The sequence below is a fragment of the Clupea harengus genome, chromosome 7 (assembly GCF_900700415.2).
Source record: "Clupea harengus chromosome 7, Ch_v2.0.2, whole genome shotgun sequence".
Classification (NCBI taxonomy): Eukaryota; Metazoa; Chordata; class Actinopteri; order Clupeiformes; family Clupeidae; genus Clupea; species Clupea harengus.
In genome coordinates, this window is record NC_045158.1 from 15,186,129 (window position 1) to 15,202,647 (window position 16,519).

General features: G+C 47.1%; 1 protein-coding gene across 8 annotated transcripts in view; it reads left to right on the plus strand.

Moving 5' to 3' along the window:
- Positions 1 to 15,179, plus strand: part of mef2cb (myocyte enhancer factor 2cb) — a 73,166-nt gene extending 57,987 nt beyond the window's left edge. For 2 of the 8 annotated variants that reach the window (XM_031570643.2, XM_031570642.2), the window contains exons 5-11: positions 53 to 230; positions 2,364 to 2,438; positions 10,441 to 10,613; positions 11,305 to 11,328; positions 12,429 to 12,558; positions 13,073 to 13,208; positions 13,792 to 15,179. In XM_031570643.2, coding sequence (XP_031426503.1) covers positions 53 to 230; positions 2,364 to 2,438; positions 10,441 to 10,613; positions 11,305 to 11,328; positions 12,429 to 12,558; positions 13,073 to 13,208; positions 13,792 to 14,263 — 1,188 coding nt within the window. In that variant the 3' untranslated portion in view covers positions 14,264 to 15,179. The remainder of the gene's footprint in view (positions 1 to 52; positions 231 to 2,363; positions 2,439 to 10,440; positions 10,614 to 11,304; positions 11,329 to 12,428; positions 12,559 to 13,072; positions 13,209 to 13,791) is intronic. The other 6 variants (XM_031570648.2, XM_031570644.2, XM_031570647.2 and 3 more) reach the window with 3 other exon arrangements.
- The last annotated feature ends 1,340 nt before the right edge of the window (positions 15,180 to 16,519 follow it).

Below are 16,519 nucleotides of genomic sequence, written 5' to 3' on the forward strand. Positions count from 1 at the left end.
AAAAAGCAGTGGTTTCACTGTTGTAACCACGGATGTGCATCTCTTCCACCAGGCTGTTCCGCCCTCAAACTACGAGATGCCGGTGTCCATCCCCGTGAGCAATCAGAACAGCCTCCTCTACAGCCACCCTGGAGCTTCCCTGGGGAACCACAACCTGCTGCCACTGGCACACCACAGCCTACAGAGGAACAACATGTCCCCCGGAGTCACACACAGACCTCCTAGTGCAGGTAACGGAGGCACGACCTTGCACTTACACAAACACACACACACAAAAACATACACACTCTCTCTCTCTCTCTCTCTCTCTCTCTCTCTGTCTTTCTCTCTCACACACGCACATACACACACAGACACACTAAAACACACACACACCCTCTCTCTCTCTCTCTCTCTCTCACACACACACACACACACACACTAAAACACACACACACACACACACACACACACACACGTCCCCTACAGGTTCAGACAGACTCGATGTTGAAGAAGATGCAGGTGTAACCCTATATGCATACACGCACATTAATGTGCAATATAATATACCTTAAAGTGGTGTAGATATGTTACTAGTGGTGAAACAAATATCCAGGAAGTGGGTAACGTGGATAAATACACTACGGCATTCATGCACTAAAGAGGGACAGGCAGAGGAGCAGGTAATGTACACACATACGTACAGAACCAAGTTTAAAGATCAGCAGATCAGCATGTTAAAAACACAAAACCCCTGAGGCTAGTATGAACCCACTTGATCTTTCTCTCTCACACACACACACACACACACACACACACACACACACACACACACACACACACACACACACACACACACAGTCACACAGACAGAGTCTCTCACTGCCGCCCACTCTCGTTCACACACAGCGGATCATTTGAGGTCATGACATGAGGGCGTCATCCTCAAAAAATAGAATGTCTCACCCTCCCCGCCCACCTCCTCCAGGTCTTGGCACTGGCATCGGCCCTGCCCCGTCACGCCCCACCTCGCCGGCCTCCGTCCATCCCTTCATCGCTCAACCCGAGTGGGACAGGAAAGAGAATCCCCCCCCCACTTGCCTCTGTGCTAGGGAGCATCACCTACTGAAAAATAAGCCGTGCTTGTCCCCTCTTGTCCCCTCCAGCATTGCATTGAGTGTCCGGGGAGTGACATAAGCCCCAGCACCCAGCTATGCCGTGCCGAGCAGTAGCCATATCCTTAGCCGTAACCGTAGCCGGGCTTTTGTTATTACTGTCAGACGCTTTATTTTGTGCCTCTGGTCAGCCAGGGCCCACACCACACGCCCTTCCCCGGGCCCTGTCATTAAGTCTCGGGTCCGGCCTGATGTCATCGGGCCTCGTGTTACAGGAGCCCAGGCTAAATATGATTGTTGGCGCAGGCGTGTGCACCGGCGAGACCGCAGCAGCGGCAGCTCCTCCACACACACACACACACACACACACACACACACACACACACACACACACACACACACGCACACGCTCCCCCCGGTATTAAAAATAAAAATGTGTCATTTTTCTTGGACGGTGTCGTCAGCCATCCGGGCGTCCTCCCCACCGCCCAAAGCTTCATGTTCGCCCTCTGCCCTGCGATGATCACTCGTTTAGATGGAGAAGGAAGGAAGGTGGGGGGGGGGGGGCAGAATTGGCTCTCTCACATGAAGTCACACACACACACACACACACACACACAAACACACCTGCACTCACCACACATAGGCTCACATTTGCGGTCCTTAATAAAGAACACATCCCCTTCCCTCAAAGACACGTAGCACTTGGAGACACTGCTCTTGCCCACAAACACACACACACACACACACACACACATTTCCCTCACACAGACTTTTTCACCTCCCACACTAAAATATACACCTATACTTCCCTTAGTGACACAAACACACATGCACAAACACACTCACACACCCACACCTGTATCAGGCAAACATACACAAACACCTCCCACACGCAAACACACATACGTTTCACTCTCTCAAACACTCATACCGAGACACACAAATCCAAACACACATTTCTCCACGCACCATATTAAGAGAGGAGGTGGGCTGGGATTGCAAATAAGACTTTTATTGCTTTGTGGGAGGGTAGGGAAGGAAAATAAATGTGTGTCTCTGTGTGTGTCTCTGTGTGTGTGTGTGTGTGTGTGTGTGTGTGTGTGTGTGTGTGTGTGTGTGTGTGTGTGTGTGTGTGTGTGTGCGTGTGTGTGTGTGTGTTTCATTTCAGTCCATTGAACCTCCACATCGTTGCTTTTGTGAAGTCCACTCCATAAACATACATTACTCAATTCCTCACCTCTCTCCCTCTTTCTATCCCTTCCTCAGGTGGCCTGATGGGCACTGACCTCACCACTGGCGCGGGCACCAGTGCTGGTAAGGATGGCACGCCCTCCTACTACAGTACGTCACACTTTTTTTCCCCCCACTTTATTCACCACGCTTATTGCACTGTGCCTCTCGGTAGGGCTGTGTCTGGAGTCATGCATTCTTTTGTTCCATGGCCTCAGCCATGATGCCCAGTTGTTCTTTAGCTCACTCTAAAGGAACTCATCCAAGATGCGAGGGCTATGAATTAAAGTTTGAAAGGATCTTGAAATGATGTCCACAGCAGATGAAGTGGATAATCAGACCACGAGCCACCTGATTAGTCTCTAATTGGGGAAACAAAGACAGATGGAGAGTGAAGCAGACATATGCACACACTTACACACACACACACACACACACACATACACACCCCTACACACACACACACACACACACACACACACACACACACACACACACACACACACACACACAAACACACACACACAGAGCTATTGATCCATACATGTACTGATATGCACTGACACACAATGGCTGGCTGCGCACATTCACATGCACACACACACACACACACACACACACACACACACACACACACACACACACACACACAGACTCAGAGAACTACTGATCCATACATGTACTCATATGCACTGACACACAATGGCTGGCTGGGCACACACACACACACACACACACACACACACACACACACACACACACACACACACACACACACACTCAGAGAACTACTGATCCATACATGTACTCATATGCACTGACACACAATGGCTGGCTGGGCACATTCACACACACACACACACACACACCAGTTTCATAAGCGCAATGGGGCCCTTAAAGAGCAATGAGATCAGTAATAAATAGCAGGGCGCTGTTGTAATGAGGCCCGCAGTGTAATGGCACGCCGCCGCCTCTGTGTGACCCCAAGCGGCTGTTTATTCCTCTTACCTCCCAGGCTTTGAACTTAACTGCAAATGACAACAGACACAGCTCTCAGCTCTGCCCCGGCTGTGCCGCTCCTAAAAGCTCTTTTATAGGATAAGTGCTATCATATGTTTGGAGCGAAACAATTGCATGTTTTTGGAGAGGTTCACCATGCCATGAAAGGCTGTTTGAAAGTGAGCGTGTGTGTGGCGTGTGTGTGTGCCTATGCATATGCTGTGTGTGTGTGTGTGTGTGTGTACGTGTACGTGTGTGTGTTTGTGTGTGCGTGTGGGTATTTATCTGTGTGTGTGTGTGTGTGTGTGTGTGTGTTAATGTCTGCTTCATGCACACAATCTCCTAGGATACAGCAGAATGGATTCTCAAGCTGCGATATGTATGTGTCTGCGTTCGGCTATGCGTGTGTGTGTTGCGTGTGTGCGTGTGAGTACACACGTGTGCGTGGCACACATCAGATCATTGTGTGGCCACACTGCTGCCCCACCAGCTCACTGGGGTGGAGGGGGGCAGGGGAGCAGGGGGGGCAGGATCTGGAGGGCATGCAGCCAGAGAGAGAGAGCGCAGACGGCGGACGCTGGCGGGGAGGGCGGATGGGGGTGGAAAACGTCCAAAAGGAGAACCCGGCACACAGCTGTGCAGCTGCGTCTGGCCCCGGGGCCCCCGAGGCCATGACTCCGGGTTCAGGGTGAGGTTCCCTCGTCTGGCCGCAGTGTGACTGTCCCCCTGCCACAAAAGTGCCGCTTGTCGGGCCCTGTGCCGGCCAGCCCTCCAATGCGGCCATTGTGCCGAAGAGCGAGGCCCCAGACAGAGAACGCTCTGTCCAGACGATTAGGGAACGTGGACGAGGGGGGACAGTCGTGGAAAACTCCAAAGATGTTCCGTTGAGGTCCCGTGCCAATTTAAATGGTCCCGGAAGCAGAGGACCGAGAGGAGGAAGAAGAAAAAGAGTTGAGGCGATGGACATTGACGGAGAAGGAAAATGATAAGAAATGCCAGAGAAGGAGGGGAAGAAAAGGAATAATATGACAAGAAGAATGAGAGGACAAAGGAGAGAGCAAGGAAATGGGGCACCATGAATATTTATGAGTCTGTCTGTAGGGCGTTTCTGTGTTTCAAATATGGTGCCCAGCTTCTCTCCTGTAGAATTAGCAATTCATGGCGTTGAAATGAAAGAGAGGTTGCAGAGAAGGGGAGGTGCTTTCACAGACAGATATACTGACTGCGTAAGTGTGCGCACACTTTCAAGCTATTTGACACAAGAGTTGAGCAAAAAGCCTCAACATCTGTGTTTGGTTGAGAAAACGTCTTTTATAGTGGTTAACGCTTTCCAAAGCATCTTTCAGCACCAACATTTATTCATTCTGATTCTGGAAGTTTCAGCACCAACATTTATTCTTTCTGATTCTGGAAGTTTCAGGGGTGCAGGGAAGTAATACTAGCCTCTGTAAAGTTTTAACTGTTTTATGGTCCAATTCCTCTCTTAGCCTATAGTAAACAAAGTGCCATTGATAGCTAACAGTTTACAGCTCAGAGCAAAGCTATCACAATGTAGCGCCCAGCATATTATGAAATTTTACAGCTGTTTATTTTATTCAGCTATCATGTTGGCCTCCTGTTTCATGCACCATTGCCTGTTTGAAGCATGTACAGTTATCTTTTCCTCAATATATTGATGGTCAGATAGCATCTTCTAGCTGTTGCAGTTAGCCATGTTAAAAGAGGACTCGCATAGTAACAACTTCCGTAGCAAACAGTACAAATCTAGGGCAACAAAAGATAAACAATGGAGCTAAAACCAAGTAATCACAACCTACATATGTCAGTGCTGAATTCTAGTGCTAGTGAGTTTTCTAGAAAGTTCTTAAGTAGAAGTTGCTTATAGCTGCTTATTTTCCTGCTAGCTAATGTGCCTCAGGTAGCTCTCCCCTCAACTCTCGCTGTTTCTCGTGCGTGTGTGGCAGCGTGTTGCGCGAGTGACTCATTGAAGCGCTCCTGGCAGATGATTATTTGTGTGTCAGGCGTCCCGGCATTCTCAGACAGCCACGGCGCCCACTGGCTGCCCTGATTGATCTGTGACACATGGCTCTCTTTGATATTGAAAACAGGTCATGCTGTCACTGCCTCGGTGCGCCACATAAGCTTTGGTGTTTTGCGAGTGTATATGTGTGGGGTGTGTCTCTCTCTCTGTGTGTGTGTGTGTGTGTGTTTGTGTGTGTGTGTGTGTGTGTGTGTGTGTGTGTGTGTGTGTGTGTGTAATAGACAGAAGAAGAAAAAAAGTGTGTGTGTTTCTCTGTGAGAGTGTGTGTATGTGGGAGGGTGAGGGTGTTAGGTTGTGTGTTCTGTTGCACTCTCCTCTGTGCTCGTACATGCAGCATGCACCTTGCCAACAAAGGCCCTTTGGTTGTCACCCGCTCCTTGATGCGCTCCACACACCCAGACTCATGTCTCACCCCCCTTGAAGAGGAACCATGCTTTATCAGAAGCCCTCTCCAGCATGGCTTTCCCTGGGGACTCCAACATGTGGCTTACCCCGCTGAAAGCACCTCTACCATGGCTACCTCAGCAGGAAGCTCCTGCACTCCCATTAGTACATCGCCCCACCAGGGTGGCAGGTGTGACGCATGGTCCATCTCCTTGGACTACTGTGTGTGCAATGGCTGGACTTCCCTTGCCCTAGTCTTTCAACCGGCAGTATGCTTCTTTTAGAGCCATACTTAAATTACCCATGATACCCAGCTGGTGCCTGGGAAAATCAAAATATATGCTCTTCATCATCAAGTTGTTTAAGTTTATGTTGTGTAGTGCCTATATAAGACAGCCCAAGATAATTTGGCCCAGGTGGTTGTGCTGTGCCAAAGTGCTGTGCTGTGCTGGTGGCCTCACAGTATGTAGTGTCTCTGTGAGAGCACATAAGAGAATTCGGCCAAGACAGGAGTGGGGCCCAGATAGACGTGGGGCCCAGGGAGGCGTAGGAACCGTGGGATTTTCTTCAACTGAACTTACTGGCTATGTACAGTGTATGCAACACTCGAGACTCAAGTGAGTTAATTTCACCTGTTCCAGCGCTGTGCAGATCTGGTGTCAGAGACCTGAGGTGAGGCGAGCGCTTACATGAAGCCTCAGTTCAGTTACTGGACAAATGCGGTGCACAGGCCACAGGTGTACAGCCTAACCTCAACAGCATAAAGACCAAGACCAGACAAACAGAACTCGATGGGGGATGGGGGGCCAGAAAATCAATTAGCTCATACCAGACCACAGCATGTATCGTTTGTGAGTCTAACCACACTGGTACGTTAGCATCTAGCCGAGAGGGAGGTGAGAGGTGAGGTGAGGGGAGGGGAGGAGAGGTGAGCGAAGGGGAGAGGTCCACGCTCCTGGGCTGGGTTAGATGGACTGCCTGGGGTTGCGTTAGCAGTTTGCCCACTAGCCCCCTACCCACAGAAATAACTTCAGGCTTTATCAAGCTTACACATCAGGGGAAGCTTTTTCTGTTCTTTTCAGGGTTTTTTTTTGCACTCAACATGAGGGGTGGGCGGGTGGGGGTAGGGTGAGTGGGAGGTGGAGGTGGGGGGATGGACGGCTGTTATCTTGGCGAAAGTCATTTTAGAAACTTCCCCATTGTGAAGGTCGGCAGATGCTCTCAACTGTGACATGACGTGAGTGGGTGGGTGAGTGAGTGGCTGGGGGTAGGGGGTGGGGTAGGAGTAGAGGGCTGCTGAGACAGTGAGATGAGACAGGCTCTGACAATAGGAAACACAAAGGCCTACCTGCTGACATGGCCTTCATTCCCCCTGCTCCACTCTGTTTGTGTTTACTTCTCCATCTTGTCCGTTGCATTACTGTGTTGCCTCAGCTAAAAGCCACGTAGGTGTCTCTTTGAATGATGCAAATGCTAAAGGGATAAGCTACAGTATAGCTATGGTGTGCAGTAGAGAAGCAAAGAGGAGACCGCAACCTACTGACCTTTGGTACAACTGACAGGTCATATCTCCAGTTTGCCTGCCTGTGCTTGTGAGCTTAGATGTGTCAATGTAAAAGTGCACCAGCAGACAGAAGAAATGATGATCGGGTTAGCTCTTAGTTAGTATCTTAGTAGTCCAAGGACAGTTTCTATTGTTGTTGTTGTTGTTGTGATCAGCTGGCTTGAGTCTGAACGTTTTCGTTGTGTGCATTACAGTCGAACATAATCGCAGTGGCAGTTAATGATTACATTTTCTAATGTATGTGTTTTAAACTCAGTCACCTCTGGCCAAAATATCCGTCTTTGCATAAAGGAGCACTGGCTGTCTCTCTTTGGTGTACTAAGGCAGCCTTGCACAACCATCGCTTCATATACAAACATGGTGCTTGAGAGTGCAATCAGCAGAAATATCAACTCCTTGCATTTCCTCGTTCTTTAGGAGAGCCATTAACTCCCCATATGCCACCTCAATAGACTTGTGCAAGCGAATCCGCCTCTGATTGAGAAAAGAGGGTAGAGAGGCATCGTTCACATCCGCCACACACACACTTATACACACAAACGCAGTACAGTGCGCACACACACACACACACACACACACACACACTCCACTGAACAATGGCTCTGCTCAGCCCGGCAGAGAGGCAGCTGCCAGCCGGCCTGATCCGCTCTGAGAATGAAGTGGCAGCAGAAGATACTTCAAATCAATTACACACAGTCTCTCTCTCTCTCTCTCTCTCTCTCTCTCTCTCTCTTTTTCTCTCTCTCTCTCTCTCTCTCACACACACAGACACACACACATGTGATTTCCCCCCATCTTAACGCTTCATTTCTCTCCTCTTAACCAACAACCAGCAGCACCCCATCACACCCCCCCCCCCCCCCCCCCCCCCCCCCCCCCACCCTCATCCGCACATTTGCTTGCGCTTTTCGAATTGGACAATTTGAGACTTTTCATTTCAAAACAACGAAAAAACGTTGCCTTCAAATTAAAGAAAGATCACCCCGGGGAAATTGCTGTGGAGGACATCTGCGACTCATTTTCCCCCCTTGAGTATATGATTAGGAAATTCATGTATGTCTAACGTGTAATTCCTACCCCTCTTTTAAGTGGGTAGGGCTATAGGGCACTCTGTGTGTGTGTGTGTGTGTGTGTGTATGTGTGTGCACTTTTACCCAACCAGAGAAAAAAGAATTGCGCGGCAGTGGGATTGGTGGTAGAAACAAAGGCTCCGCGTAAGTTTAAGTATGTGTGTGTGTGTGTGTGTGTGTGTGTGTGTGTGTATGTTTGTGTGCGCGCGCACACGTGTGTGTGTGTTTTTTCCCGCAGCATAATGCTGTTTGAAAAGTACCCCTCTAGGTTTTTTCGAGTGAAAGGCAGACGATAAACTTAGCCTCCGCGAGACTGCAGAACTCGGCGTCAACATCGCAGCCAAAAGAAGAAAAAAAGCGAAGCTTGCCTTTGTCAGCGCCAGGAGCACACACACAGGCACACACACACACAGGCACACATGTGTTTAGGCTTGATGGCCAAATGACGGCCTTGTCTGTCAATAGTTAGGAAGCCCCTAATTTGTCCCTTTATCGTGAGCGACTGCCAAGTTGCTGGAGAGGTGACAGTGGCAATCTTCCAATCAGCACAATGGAGGGATTGAGATGAACTGTGAAATATGGTGTGCGTCTGACTTCCTGGGAGTAGGGAGAGAACGTGTCAGTGGAGGTGCAGATCCATCTCGAGTAACACTCAACAAAGACACATTTTTAGGGGTCTGATTCATGGAGTCATAGATACGTATCCGTAAGTGCATGCTAAAAGCATTTTTTTTTTCATATATAACATGCCTGCCATTTGAACAATCTCTCTCTTCCTCTCTCTCTTTCTCTCCTTCCTTCATTCCCTCTGTCTCTGTCCCTCACTACGAATCCCAATGTAAATATGTTTCATTGCTGTGGTTTATACATATTCATATTGTCAAAGCACTGAGGGGAATACACAGAACACAACATATAGGACACAGTATGATTGCTACATACAGAACAGACACTATAGGGTGCTGCTACTGTTGTACAAGTGTGTGTGTGTGTGTGTGTGTGTGTGTGTGTGTGTGTGTGTGTGTGTGTGTGTGTGTGTGTGTGTGTGTGTGTGTGTGTGTGTGTTTGAATGTGTCTGTATTCTATTCTATATGTCTATTTCACCCTGTTTGTCTTTCATTTCTCGTTTGGGTGACATTCATCAAACACCTGCTCCTTAAGCCACAAACCACAGTAGAAACAAATGACACACGTCTGTCCCCTCATACTCAGTCCCTGTCCTTGTTCTGTATCTCTCTCTATCTCTCTTTCTCTCTCTCTATCTATCTCTCTCTTTCTCTCTCTCTTCGTTCTCATTCTCTGCCTCTCTCTTTCTCAAGATTGGCGTCATTGACATGAACCTGAAGCTATTTCGCAGTAGGTTTTGTGTAGGTGTTAGGGTTTGCTACAAAGGTAAAACACTCTCTGACATGAGAGAAAATGTTATTGCTGCAGATACCCTGGGAGCTGTGTCTGTGGTGACAGTGCAGTGTGTGTGAGCGCGTTCAGTCTCGTTAAAAAAAGCGCTGTTTCTCAGAAACCCCAAGAAGTTGCCTCATTTTCGCTTTATGTCATCGCCTCAGTCGAGGCCCGAGCCGCAGTCTCAGACGGCTGTCGTGGAGCGTTTGCTCTGGCCTGCTGTCTGACCGGGAGTCTGGTTCAGTGCTTGCCGTGTCGGTGTGTCTTCGCCGGGCCAAGTGCGGCGCTGGTGTCAGATTTATGGGTCTGGGCATGTGTTCCCTGCTGATGGGACAGTCGCGATGAAAGCCCGTCTCAACGGTGTGGGGAAGAAGGGTGTGGTCAGGCACGGTTCGGTTGAAGGGTTAGACCTAAGGCAATAGCTGCGTCTGTAGAAATATGTGTGTGTGTGTGTGTGTGTGTGTGTGTGTGTGTGTGTGTGTGTGTGTGTGTGTGTGTGTGCTATGAAAGTGTGCATGTAATGTGTTTTGCAGAAGTTAGTATGACTGACCAATGCTCTCTCTCTCTCTCTTTCTCTCTCTATCTATCTCTCTCTGTCTATCCATCTCTCTCTCTCTCTCTCTCTCTCTCTCTCTCTCTCTTCTCTCCCTCTTATAGGAAATGGATATGGTAACCACCGTAACTCTCCGGGCCTGCTGGTGTCCTCCGGCGGGATGAACAAAGGCATGCAGGCCAAGTCTCCTCCACCCATGAACCTGGGCATGAACAACCGCAAACAAGACCTGCGCGTGCTCATCCCCCCTGGAGCCAAGAACAACATGCCCTCTATCGTGAGTGTCCATGCTCCCCTCAAATACACAAACATGCACCCACACACACACACACACACACACACACACACACACATGCACATATGAAAGAACGTATGTCTTTATACATGCAAACACACCCACACACACCCTGAAAGACCATATGAATACCATACATGCTCAATTGTATTTGCACACACATGCATCCATACATCCATGTAAATAAATGAATGTATACAAGACATACATACAAACATTTATACATTTAATACACTGTATGCCTATGCAAATACACACAAACACACGCATACTGTAGATATATACACCGTTCAGAGTGTATATTTGCGTTGCTTTTTTTATTTGTTTCTTTTTTTATTTGTTTCTGTTGTCTCTCTGTGACTCTTTTTCTTGTCGTTCAGTTTGAACATCCCCTTTGTCTTTGCCTCTTTCTCACCCTTTTTGTCCTAATAATTTCACTCTAAAGTCTGTCTTTCTTATTCCCTCTTTTACTTTATGTCTCTTGTCCGTGCACTATTAGTACTCCAGAACCTTCTAGAATATTAGAACACTTGATCTTTTCCATCGCCCTTTTTAGTTAGTGTTCTCCAGTAGACCAACCGTTAAAGCAGAGTCATCCTTTTAGTCACCCCCTCGTCTCAGCCAATCAGACTAATTATGAATTTATCGCCCTCCCCCTCTTTAATGCCATCAGTCTGAGGATGTTGATCTGCTATTGGTAAGTGGGACTATCACTCAAATAGGTGACCTAGTCTTTTAGACCCACAGTATTAGCCATCCTTCATCATCCAGCTGCTTTTCAAGATCTTTCATTATCTTCAGACTGCAAGGGGAAGGGAGCTGTTCTGTGTATTCAAAGTAACACCCACCTGTTTCATACAGTTGTTTAGTTAAGCCATGCTGGCTTAGACAGTTTAGATGTGTCTTCAGAAAACCAAGCAGCCGCTTCACCTACCACATACAAAGCAATGTCCAAAAATGCCACTGCATGGCAGTGTAGCGTCGGAAGCACAATCCTGACCAAAGTCCAGGGTGACATCTAGTGGTGCTTGTAAGAAATCACACCCCAAATCCTTTTTCCCCCCCTCCTGTTTATTTCACCAAGTGCCCCAAGGAATGCTATTTTTTTTACAATCAGGTCAATTGAGATATAATTGAAGAACCTTCTGAAAAAAAACACAATCCTGTATTTTCATTTCACTTGTGAAATACAGAGTATACATGTAGTTTCCTTGTCAAACTGCATTCATGTGGGAGAACAGTCCATTACAGCTGGTCTGAAAAGCCACTTCTTCCAGTCAGTTCAATAAGTCTGAGAGCTTGTTCAAGCATGAGATCTTGGCTTAATTTCTCACATTCACTCCCCTTTATGAGCTTATAATTCTTCATTTACCCTTTTAAATGAGTAGATGCAATCCTACAATACAGGCAAGCATTGCTGTTTCACCATGCTGTCATCATGCTTGCTTATGACCAGGGCAGCAAAAAAAAAAAACAGAATAAAAGAAAGAATAAGAAGAAGAAAACCTCCATTCGTTGCTGATCCAGTTGCCGTGGAGACTGTAGGGGTTACTATAGCGACCAGGAGCCCTCAGTGGGATTGTAAATGATAGGGTTGGCAGAGTTCAGTGGCACCGCATGTCAAGTGATTAATTTCCTCAGAAACTGGAATTGTGTTCATTCTCTTAGCGTCAGTGTGCGAGAGAGAGAAAGAGAGAAACAGAGAGAGAGAGAGGGGAGAAACGAGAGAGAGAGAAGCAATCTTGGCTGATTTTATTTAGCACTAAAACACATTCTCTTCCTCTCCTCCTTCCACAGAACCAGAGAATAAACAACTCACAATCTGCACAGTCGCTGGCCACCCCCGTTGTTTCCGTAGCGACACCCACCTTACCCGGGCAAGGGATGGGTGGCTACCCATCGACCATCTCCACTTCATATGGCACTGGTATGTTATCAGCACACACACACACACAAACACACACACGCACACACACTCACACACACACACACACACACACACACACACACACACACACACACACACACACACACACACACACACACACACACACACACATCAGTGCATAAACACACACACACACACACACACACACACACACACACACACACACCACCTGAGCAAACTTACCACTGGCACAGTCTTTATCCACAGAAACATGGTACAAAGCTTGTGTGCCCAGCTCATATTAGTCATTACTTCCCCTGAATACAGATATATTACTAACAGATGTGTCTCCTACAATCTGTTCTGTATATTCACATCTTTCTGATTATCCAGTCCAGTTACCATAGAATTGCATTTAGTGATATTTTATGTGTTGCTTGTGTAAAGTCTTGAATTGACCAGCAGATGGTGCCATTTAGTAATTAGTAGATATGACAACATGGTGAGTTTATGGCAACCACTGATTTGCTATTTTTTGTGTTTGAATTTCTAGAATATTCTCTGAGCAGTGCAGACCTCTCCTCTATATCAGGCTTTAACAGCGCCAACAGTATTCACCTGGGATCGATGAGTGGCTGGCAGCAGCAGCACCTGCAGAATATGCAGCATTCAGCCCTCAGTCAGCTAGGGTGAGTCCGCACACACACACACACACACACACACACACACACACACACTCACACACACACACACACACACACACACACACACTCACACACACACACACACACACACACACACACACACACACACTCACACACACATACAAACACACCGAGAGAAACTCATATATGCAGAAACATGATTTAAACAGTCAGAAACAATCAAACCATGCACCAAATCATGTACGCGCACACACTCACACACACACACACACATCTTGACCACACACATACTAATTCATTGAAAAATATTTATTTTCACAGATATTTGATATTAGTTAATCTGAGAAACATAATAAACGAAAATGTCTTCCCCTGTTAACAAGGAGAAATTGAAGTATTGGTCCATATATGTCTTGTAAACAAATTTCTATCTAAAACATTTTTATTTAAATTTACCTCAATATTTAGGTGTACTTGTACTATCTACTATGTATGTATGTGTGTGTGTATTCAACTGTGTATGTGTTGTAGAGGAAGGAAAATGCCTTTTCCTTCTCTCCTCAGTGCTATAACACTCCACCTTCGTTTCCTCTCCTCCTCTCTACAGAAATTGCACTAGCAGTCACTTATGTCAGAGTACCAATCTCTCCCTGCCCAGTGCTCAGAACCTGCACATCAAGTCCGAACCTGTTTCTCCTCCTAGAGATCGCGCCGGCAGCATCACCCCCGGGGGCTACGCTCCCCCTCTCCCCCTCCAGCACCCCAACCAGCAGCACCACCACCACCAGGGGCAGCAGCAGCACCAGCAGCAGCAGCAGCAGCAGCAGCACCAGGGCTCGTCTCAGGCCCCGCCGGGGCGCCAGGACTCGGGCCGCTCGCCGGTGGACAGCCTGAGCAGCTGCGGCAGCTCGCACGATGGCAGCGACCGCGACGACCACCGCAACGACTTCCACTCGCCGCTGGGGATGACGCGGGCGGGCGTCAACGGGGCCAACGGGGGAGGCGGAGGAGGAGGGCTCGACGAGCGCCACAGCCCCTCGCTCAAGCGCGTGAGGCTGTCCGAGGGCTGGGCCGCTTGAGCAGGGGATGGGAGGAGGGGGTCGTACGGCACGGCACCGACCCCGGCCCGCCCTATCCCGACACCATGTCATGCTCCCTGCCACCGCTGACAACAACAACAGCAACATCAACAACAACAACGACGACAAACCCAACCCCCCACCCTGATCGCCAAACGAGATCGAGCGCCCACTCCCTCACACCCTGCCCGCGGGCTGAACTGGGCCGAGGTCACACTCAACACGCGTCGACACAGCCGCGCTTGCTCACACACACAGCCACACACACACACACACACACCAAAATACGAGCGAGAGACAGTGCGTATGAGACGTACGAGACGCAAACCCACAACAAACTAACACAGAGACACTCTTGCTGTGCTCTGTTGTCTCTCTCTCTCTCTCTCTCTTGTCTCTCTCTCTCTTATGTCTCGCTCTCTCTTTCTCTGTCTCTCTCTCTCACACCAGAAGTCACAATCAGCCCTGTCCCTCTCTCCTACTGTCCTTTCCTAGTCTTTCTGAAAGGACAGGTTAAGGGAGGACATTGTGTTTTTTGACTCTTAACTGTATTGTTTTGGTATAACTATTATTGTTGTAACTATGGTAATGATTTCTTTTCATTCAATGAGTATTTCATAGATCCAGCAGAGAGATGTTGCAGAAGGGGGTGCACTAGACTGGGTGTGAGAGGGCCTAGGCAGCAGCCGAGTATTTTGCCAGGGATGGGGGGATCTATGCATCATGTGTGCTGGCTATGGGGAGAGAGTGGTATCCCAAAAAACAAAAAGCAAACCAGAGAGGAAAAAAAGGTCATATATGCATATCTACACGTGCATATGTGTACATATATGCATAGTATCAAACAAAAATGAATCTAAGAAAGTCAGGTACTCTGTTTTTATGTAAAAAAAGAAAAAGAAGAAAAAAAAAACAATACAAAAGATCTTTTTAAGTACTTACAACTTGCCTCAGTCACAGTCAGTGGAAGTCCAGGAAGTCTTTCAGAAGGGGCAAACAGCTGCAGCTTCAGATAGCCTAGCACTTGAGTTCCTTACCCTCTCTCATCTGTGTACAGATACAGTGTTTCGTTTCTGTTTTATGCTTCTTCTTTTTCAAACCCTCTTTCTCTGCAGTGCTCCCCCTGCTTAATGTATGTTATGACAGACAATGTCTTGTTGCAGGTTCAACGTATTTATGTACATAAGGGGCAAGGAGAAGGGGAAAGGGGGTGTTGAAGGTTACACACAATAACATATGTTCACAATGAAGCTGATATGCAACTTGTGAAGGATCCTACAGGTATATTTATATATATACATGCAGGCTTCTTAGGGCTCTGTAAGAGTTAGCCACTGATTGGCTACTGCAGGTTTGGAAGGCCTCCTCTAGGAAGTGGTCAGGATCTCCATAAATGGCATTGAACACGAAGAGGACCATATCTTTATTTAAAGAGCCATGCTACCTTTATACAAGGACATAAACAACACAAAACCTTAGACTTGCGTTCAATGTTCAGTATTAAAATATATACGACAAAAAAAGGAAAAAGAAAAAAAAACAATTGTATAATACACTTGCTTATATTTTCATATAAAAAGGAATATAATGCAAAGCATTTTTGTGGCTTTTTGTAGTTTCTATAAGCCAGAATGTGTTTTGATAGCTTTGCTAATATGGGGAAATAAAATGAAATAAAAAAAAACCTGATGGGCTATTTAACCCTAAGCCATGAAAGGGGAGATGGAGAACCATTTAGCTTTGCTGAACTGTTTTCTCTTTGTAGAGATTTTCCTTTTGTTTGTTTGTTTGTTTGTTTTTAAACGTGTATTTCTAATTATATTAAATAATAATATTAAGAATTTTTGAAGAAATCTGTGAAATTAACATGCTTGTGTATAGCTTTCTAATATATAAATATATGATAATTATGATCATAGCATTTGTTTGTTGCCCCCAACCCCCCTTGTAGTGGAGTTAAATGTGTGTGCAGTCACACATGTAGTTAATTTGAGTTCCTTTTTTTTTTTTTTTTTCTTTCTTTCTTTTTCCAAGCTCCAGACAGCATCATTCAGGATCATAGCAATTCCCAACCTCCAATCCAACATGTTGCAGTGCATCTCCACTTACCTTCTCAGAAAGGCAGACAAACAGAGACGAAAGCGCTCCCTGTGTCCTTAAGTCCCAATCTTAGGAACACCAGAGAGACTGTGTTAGGGACAGCTGACTCACAGGTCAAACCTGTATTAGTCTCGTCTCCATTGTCGTTGGCTTTGG